This window comes from Coregonus lavaretus (assembly GCF_964263955.1).
Source record: "Coregonus lavaretus genome assembly, chromosome: 14".
Taxonomy (NCBI): domain Eukaryota; kingdom Metazoa; phylum Chordata; class Actinopteri; order Salmoniformes; family Salmonidae; genus Coregonus; species Coregonus lavaretus.
In genome coordinates this window covers 19,923,129-19,931,836 of record NC_140001.1, presented here as the reverse complement: position 1 = coordinate 19,931,836, position 8,708 = coordinate 19,923,129, and the positions used below count along the sequence as shown (strand labels likewise).

Here is an 8,708-nt window from a genome sequence, read left to right as displayed (position 1 = left end):
TGGGAAGAGTTTGAAGAATTTTCTTTCAGGTTTTGGACTGCAGAACCTTTGTATCTCTCACCAAATAGTACTTTACATTCTATTGTTTATTTCTTTTAAGAATAAAAATATTTAAAAAAAATGGGAAACAGACACATTTTGATTTTATTTGATTTATTATCAAGAAATTAAGTGTTTATTCTAATAACAGCCTGGTCTCATAGACTAGACATAACATAGTAAATATAAATCCAGAACACTCAAATGAGTATGATATGTTACGTTTGGTATGGTTGTATAACACAGAAGGTTACTTAAGGCAAAAAGTTGGGTGGTTAGTCGGGGTGGATGGGTGGGCGTATAATGCGAATGTCTGAATCTCATCACGGACAACTTTAGCATTTTAGCTAATTAGAAACTTTGCAACAACTAACTACTTTTTAGCTACTTTGCAACTACTTAGCATGTTAGCTAACCCTTCCCTTAACCCTAACCTTAACTCCTAGCTTAGTTAACATTAGCCACCTAGCTAATGTTAGCGTTAGCCACCTAGCTAATGTTAGCCACAACAAATTGGAATTCGTAACATATCATATGATTAGCAAATTTTTTACATATTGTACAAATTGCAATTCGTAACATATCATATGAATGGTAATTTGTCATATATCATACGAAATGGATGATGGAAATCCACAAATTAATACATACAATACGAAATATAACATATCACATTAATTGGAGTGTCGGATGTGGGTTTACTATGTTACGTCTAAACTTCAGTCCAGGTTGCTAATAAAACATGCACAGATATAAAAAAATTAAGACAAAAATTAAAAGCATTGTCACACACTACTTGGTGGTCAAAATGTTCTCATCATGAGTTAGTTGAACATCTTCTGTATCTTTGGCTTGAGAAATTCCAGCATTCCATTGTTCTCAAAGGTTTGGGGCAGGCTGTCCACATGCATGATGGTCTTGTGAGCTTCGTCAAACAGAGCCTCGCCAAGCTCCTTTTTTACCCTGTCTCTCCAAGCACTGAGAGTGGGCCTGTTCTCAAACAAATCCAGACCAGTGCCAACCGGCTAAAAAATATTCACACAGAGGAAAACCCATATAATTTCAGGGAAAGTACAGTGCAAATCTGCAACCAAAGACATTGGGAGGAACACTTGCAACAGAGAATCCCTCACACAATAGCTTCAAAATCATGCACAACTCATTCTTCCCTACCTTTTCACTTTTGACAAATTTTAAGTTACCTGCATGATCTCTACTATGGCCACCAGATCTGCTAGTGAGATCTTCTCCCCAATGATGAAGGGTCTGTCGTCCAAGAACTTCTCCTCAAACACCTTCAGAGACAGCGTCAGGTCCTCCATAGCGGAGTCCATTTTCTCCTTGGGGACTTCTGAACCAGTTATGATGGGAACTATTGCCTGAAAATATGTTAATATTTTTTAAATTTCACTTGTGTCTATACCCATACTTATTCAATATGGTTTGAAGGTAGACTGAGCAAAATTACGTTGCCACGAGCAGCACCGGAGATATTGAGATGAGCAAGTTGCAACACTGTTCACAGCATGGTAGCCAGGGCACCAAAACAGCAGAGAGGTTGAGCCTAGCGCTTCAACGCTCTTAGTTGTTGCGGAAATTGACCCACTATGCTGTTTACTTTCTGCATCTGAGTCATGTCACTGAGTCTACCTTTAAGATAATAATCCAGTGATAAAATGTATATTCACCAATGCCATAGACTTAAATGATCGATGCTAAGGATTTCCATCAGTCATTAACTAAGTTATTACGTTACAAATTATTTGTGTACAAACGGTTCAATAACCAGCCAAGGTCCACACTTAGAAAAAAGGCTTCCAAATGGGTTCTTGGGCTGTCCCCATAGGAGAACCCTTTTTGGTTCCAGGTAGAACCCCCCTGTGGAACGGAACCAAACCTGGAACCAAAAATGATTATTCAAAGGGTTCTCCTATGGGGACAGCCCAAGAACCCTTTTAGGTTCTAGATAGCACAGTTTTTTCTAATTGCAGTTCCACTTACAGGACATATTGGATGTTTATCTCTTACCCTGAACCAGAACACCTTTGAGCCATGGGCTCGCATGGCTGCGTGTTGCCAGGACAGGTACTCATTGATCCGGGCTCGCTTTTGAAGGTCTGCTGGATACCAGTGGTCTGAATCTGAGGTGCCAAATTTTTCAGTCATGTACTTCAGAATGGCAACACTAAAAATAAGGAAAGATATACAATTAATTGAAGGAACTCCCCAGAAACCTAAGTAGAGTTGACATGTAACCCACTGGGCACAGATGTCAATTCAACATCTATTCCACGTTGGTTCAACGTAATTTCATTGAAACCAGTGTGTGCCCAGTGGGAAGTCTCTCTGTGTAGATTACAGTAGGCTACTTTACCTCTCTGTAAGAATGAAGTCTCCATCTCTCATGACCGGAACCTTTCTCACCACACTGATTTTACCAAAGTCTTCCCCATACTGCTGGCCTGAAGAGCAAAACATCACAATTGTGACACTGATTTATCCAATATGACTTTTAAGAGAATATAGTTATTTTGTTGTTATAATGAATTTACACATATAGCATGATGATTATCTATGGTGAAAAAACTTTTCCATATACAGTATGTCTTTCATGTTTCATGACTTCTCTCTAGTTATTGGGTCCAGTTAGATATTACCTTCTGAATAAACCTACAAGGTCATTATGTAACAAGTTCAAAGTTTGCAATTGGTTGTTTTCACCTAGAAGTTTCTAGGCTACATATATACATATACAATTTAACTTTCATTGTCATAATAGGCTAGGCTACTTCCTAACTTTATTTGCAGTATGCCCATATTTACTAAAATGGTTGGGTGCTTGCTTCAAAATAATCCATTTTCGGATTTACCTCGAGTAGAATTTCACTATATTTTAACATATTTTATACACCAAAATTCTATTGTGTAGAAGTCGTCAAAATAAATACTATATCTTCAATATAAACGTTATAAATCACATTCCAAAACATTTCGCAGTAGCCTACCTGTAGCCAGATCGACAAACTTGAAATCAAACGGAATGTTTGTTTTCTTTGCAAAAATGAACACAGAGCGGCATGGCTGAGAGTGCAGATCAAGGTACAATTCCAACGGCATTTTCACAGATGTAGAAGGGGATGTTATGTGCCGAATCTCTTCCCTTTATGTTGGTATGGAGCCCCTCCCATATAGTCAAATTATTATAAGTGGTTGCGACAGTTCAATGTAGTCTCGGCTACTGGTTGTCTGGGCCAGGCGGTGGCAACATTTTCTAAATATTGATGCAATTATCCAGACAAAATAACTGAGCTATAAGGCGACTCTGTGCAATGGACCATGCTATGATTCAGTTGTTATTTGCATATAGACTGTTTTATTTTAATGTCATATAATGAGCAATGTCCCAGACAGTTATTGTTTGTGAGTCTGGATAATTTCATGAATAAGTATTGGGCTTTCACTAGGTGCAATTTACACCTGCTAAAAAGTTGATGAAAACTTTTTTTAAACAAAAGTTGATAACAAGTGGTGCAGTTGTACCAGTAGTGCAGTTGATAACTAGCGTTATCAATTGCACCACAGTATTGATCATGTTATAAGTAGGTCAAGTATTTTGTTTACTAAAATAATGTTTGCTGATAAAGGGCCTTTAAGACAGATTTGGGAGGAAGGCATAAAGTCCAGGGACTCTCTCACCCAGGGACATCACGCAACCCAAAAATCTGAGGGGTCACAAAGTACATGAGGATGGCTTTTAGCATTTTTCAAAATTCTGAAACAGATTTTTCCTACAATCTAGAGCTATAATTATTATGCTTAATATATATATACAGTACCAGTCAAAAGTTTGGACACACCTACTCATTCAAGGGTTTTTCTTTATTTTTACTATTTTCTACATTGTAGAATAATAGTGAAGACATCAAAACTATGAAATAACACATATGGAATCATGTAGTAACCAAAAAAGTGTTAAACAAATCAAAATATATTTTATATTTGAGATTCTTCAAAGTAGCCACCCTTTGCCTTGATGACAGCTTTGCACACTCTTGGCATTCTCTCAACCAGCTTCACCTGGAATGCTTTTCCAACAGTCTTGAAGGAGCACTTGTTGGTGGCTTTTCCTTCACTCTGCGGTCCAACTCATCCCAAACCATCTCAATTGGGTTGAGGTCGGGGGATTCTGGAGGCCAGGTCATCTGATGCAGCACACCATCACTCTCCTTCTTGGTCAAATAGCCCTTACACAGCCTGGAGGTGTGTTGGGTCATTGTCCTGTTGAAAAACAAATGATAGTCCCACTAAGCGCAAACCAGATGGGATGGTGTATGGCTGCAGAATGCTGTGGTAGCCATGCTGGTTAAGTGTGCCTTGAATTCTAAATAAATCCCGACAGTCTATTGCCCAAGTTTAAGATGTTTTTGTCACTTCCACTCTACATGCACAGTTTTGTCAAATCAAATCACATTTTATTTGTCACATGCTTCGTAAACAACAGGTGTAGACTAACAATGAAATGCTTACTTATGGGCCCATCCCAACAATGCAGAGAGAAAAATAGAAAAATAATAACATGAGGAATAACTACACAATGAGTAACGATAACTTGGCTATATACACAGGGTACCAGTACCGAGTCAGTGTGCAGGGGTACAAGGTAATTGAGGTAGATATGTACATATAGGTAGGGATAAAGTGACTAGGCAACAGGATAGATGTTAAGCAGCGCATGTGATGAGTCAAAAGAGTTAGTGCAAAAGGTGGTCAATGCAGATAGTAAGGTTAGCTATTTGGTTAACTATTTAACTAACTATTTAGGCCTTGGGGGTAGAAGATGTTCAGGGACCTGTTGGTTCCAGACTTGGTGCATCGCTACTGCTTGCCATGCGGTACCAGAGAGAACAGTCTATGACTTGGGTGGCTGGAGTCTTTGACCATTTTTACGGCCTTCCTCTGACACCGCCTGGTATAAAGGTCCTGGATGTCAGGGAGCTAGGCCCCAGTGATGTACTGGGCCATACGCACTACCCTCTGTAGCGCCTTGCGGTCGGATGCCAAGCATTTGCCATACCAAGCGGTGATGCAGCTAGTCAAAATGCTCTAAATGGTGCAGTTGTAGAACTTTTTGAGGATCTGCGGGCCCATGCCAAATCTTTTCAGCCTCCTGAGAGGGAAGAGGCGTTGTCGTGCCTTCTTCACGACTTTGTTGGTGTGTGTGGACCATGTTAATTCCTTAGTGATGTGGACACAGAGGAACTTTAAGCTCTTGGCCCGCTCCACTACAGTCCCGTCGATGTGGATGGGGGCGTGCTCAGCCCTCGGTTTACTGCCCTCACCACACTGCCAGGTCACTGACCTCCTCCCTATAGGCTGTCTCATCGTCATCGGTGATCAGGCCTACCACTGTCGTTTCGTCAGCAAACTTAATGATGGTGTTGGAGTTGTTCACGGCCACGCAGTCGTGGAAGAACAGGGAGTAAAGGAGGGGACTAAGCACGCACCCCTGAGGGTCCCCCGTGTTGAGGGTCAGCGTGGCGGATGTGTTGTTGCCTACCCTCACCACTTGGGGCGGACCTTCAGGAAGTCCAGGATCCAGTTGCAGAGGGAGGTGTTCAGTCCCAGGGTCCTGAGCTTAGTGATAAGCTTGCAGGATACTATGGTGTTAAAGGCTGAGCTGTATAGTTTCAGGTGTTTTTGTCACTTCCACTTTACGTGCACAGTTTTGCCCAATGTATTATTATTATTTTGTCATGATAGAGCATCAACTTGTATCTTGCTTGGAAAACAGGAAACAACTGACTTATGAACAAAAATAGCTTTGAATAAAATAATTAACTGATCACGAAAGCTGTACATGACATCATTACACATAGAATCACTACCATATTTCATCCGGGTTTGATTTTCCTTCAGTCGCAGTAAGGGACCCAACCAAACACTCACCTCAGTCCTTTGTTGTGGTAAGTCCCACAGGAGGTCAAACCAGGTCACTCTGGGGGAGAGAAAGAGGGATAATGGTTCTCCCATAGGGCCAACTTTCATGACCCTGCTATTTTATGACCCTGCTATGAGACCAGCCTGTTGGCGACAGGTTACACACTAGAGCCCAAGGTCTGGTTTGCATTTAGGATGACATGTGATCATTGTTGGGGGCTGACACCTAACCATAACATAACTGAACATGTGAGAATGGGTTTCTCAGGGATGTGATGTAATACGTTGGTTGTTGGAATTGACAATTCCCTCTGAAGTAATGACTGACCATTTATTTTCAGGAAGATTATGTATTGTTCTTAGCATTAACAATTACACATACAGTTCCTTCAGAAAGTATTCATACCCCTTGACTTATTTCACATTTTGTTGTGTTACAGCCTGAAATTAAAAATAGATTAAATTGAAAAAATGTCTCACCCGTCTACACACAATACCCCATAATGACAAAGTGAAAACATGTTTTTAAACATTTGAGAAATATTTTAAAGAATGAAATACAGAAATATTTCATTTACATAAGTATTCACACCCCTGAGTCAATGCATGTTAGAATCACCTTTGGCAGCGATTAAAGCTGTGAGTCTTTCTGGGTAAGTCTCTAAGAGCTTTGCACACCTGGAGTGTACAATATTTGCCCATTATTATTTTCAAAATTCTTCAAGCTCTGTCAAATTGGTTGTTAATCAGTGCTAGACAACCATTTTCAAGTCTTGACATAGATTTTCAAGCTGATTTAAGTCAAAACTGTAACTCGCCCAGTCAGGAACATTCACTGTCTTGTTGGTAAGCAACTCCAGTGTAGATTTGGCCTTGTATTTTAGGCCTTGTGTTTTAGGTTTGTCCTGCTGAAAGGTGAATTCATCTCCCAGTGTCTGGTAGAAAGCAGACTGAACCAGGTTTTCCTATAGGATTTTGCCTGTGCTTAGCTCCATTATGTTTATTTTTCATCCTGAAAAACTCCCCAGTCCTTAATGATTACAAGTATACCCATAACATGATGCAGCCAGTACTCAGTAATGTGTCGTATTGGATTGGCCCCAAAAATAACACTTTGTATTCAGGACAAAAAGTTAATTTCTTTGCCACATTTATTGCAGTATTACTTTAGTGCCTTGTTCCAAACAGGATGCATGTTTTGGAATATGTTTTATTCTGTACAGGCTTCCTTCTTTTCACTCTGTCAATTAGGTTAGTATTGTGGAGTAACTACAATGTTGTTGATCCATCCTCAGTTTTCTCCTATCACAGCCATTAAACTCTGTAACTGTTTCAAAGTAACCATTGGTCTCATGGTGAAATCCCTGAGCGGTTTCCTTCCTCTCTGGCAACTGAATTAGGAAGGGCGTCTATCTTTGTAGTGACTGTGTGTATTCATACACCATCCAAAGTGTAATTAATAACTTCATCATGCTCAAAGGGATATTCAATGTCTGCCTTTTTATTTTTACCCATCTACCAATAGGTGCCCTTCTTTGTGAGGCATTGGAAAACCTCCCTGGTCTTTGTGGTTGAATCTGTGTTTGAAATTCACTGCTCAACTGAGGGACCTTACAGATAATTGCATGTGTGGAGTACAGAGATGAGGTAGTCATTCAAAAAATTATGTTAAACACTATTATTGCACAGAGTCCATGCAACATTTCTAAAAACATATTTCCACTTTGACATTATGGGGTATTGTGTATAGGTCAGTGACAAAAAAATCTCAATTTAATCATTTCTAAATTCAGGCTGAAACACAACAAAATGTGGAAAAGGTCAAGGGGTGTGAAAACTTTCTAAAGGCACTGTACATAATAATACCGTGAGGGAAAAAAGTATTTGAACCCCTGCTGATTTTGTACGTTTGTCCACTGACAAAGAAATGATCAGTCTATAATTTTAATGGTAGGTTTATTTGAACAGTGAGAGACAGAATAACAACAAATAAATCCAGAAAAACGCATGTCAAAAATGTTATAAATTGATTTGCATTTTAATGAGGGAAATAAGTATTTGACCCCATCTCAATCAGAAAGATTTCTGGCTCCCAGGTGTCTTTTATACAGGTAACGAGCTGAGATTAGGAGCACACTCTTAAAGGGAGTGCTCCTAATCTCAGCTTGTTACCTGTATAAAAGACACCTGTCCACAGAAGCAATCAATCAATCAGATTCCAAACTCTCCACCATGGCCAAGACCAAAGAGCTCTCCAAGGATGTCAGGGACAAGATTGTAGACCTACACAAGGCTGGAATGGGCTACAAGGCCATCGCCAAGCAGCTTGGTGAGAAGGTGACAACAGTTGGTGCGATTATTCGCAAATGGAAGAAACACAAAATAACTGTCAATCTCCCTCGGCGTGGGGCTCCATGCAAGATCTCACTTCGTGGAGTTGCAATGATCATGAGAACGGTGAGGAATCAGCCCAGAACTACACGGGAGGATCTTGTCAATGATCTCAAGGCAGCTGGGACCATAGTCACCAAGAAAACAATTGGTAACACACTACGCCGTGAAGGACTGAAATCCTGCAGCGCCCGCAAGGTCCCCCTGCTCAAGGAAGCACATATACAGGGCCGTCTGAAGTTTGCCAATGAACATCTGAATGATTCAGAGGAGAACTGGGTGAAAGTGTTGTGGTCAGATGAGACCAAAATCGAGCTCTTTGGCATCAACTCAACTCGCCG

At 40.3% G+C, this 8,708-nt stretch overlaps 1 protein-coding gene across 1 annotated transcript; it reads right to left on the bottom strand.

The window, feature by feature from the left end:
- Positions 1 to 456: 456 nt before the first annotated feature.
- On the bottom strand, positions 457 to 3,184 carry gstt1a (glutathione S-transferase theta 1a). Its single transcript, XM_084176903.1, has 5 exons — positions 3,045 to 3,184; positions 2,414 to 2,501; positions 2,068 to 2,224; positions 1,242 to 1,418; positions 457 to 1,064 (listed from the first exon to the last, which is right to left on the bottom strand). The coding sequence occupies exons 1-5, from the start codon at positions 3,154 to 3,156 to the stop codon at positions 864 to 866; spliced, it is 735 nt and encodes a 244-aa protein (XP_084033029.1). The 5' UTR covers positions 3,157 to 3,184; the 3' UTR covers positions 457 to 863.
- Positions 3,185 to 8,708: the final 5,524 nt, after the last annotated feature.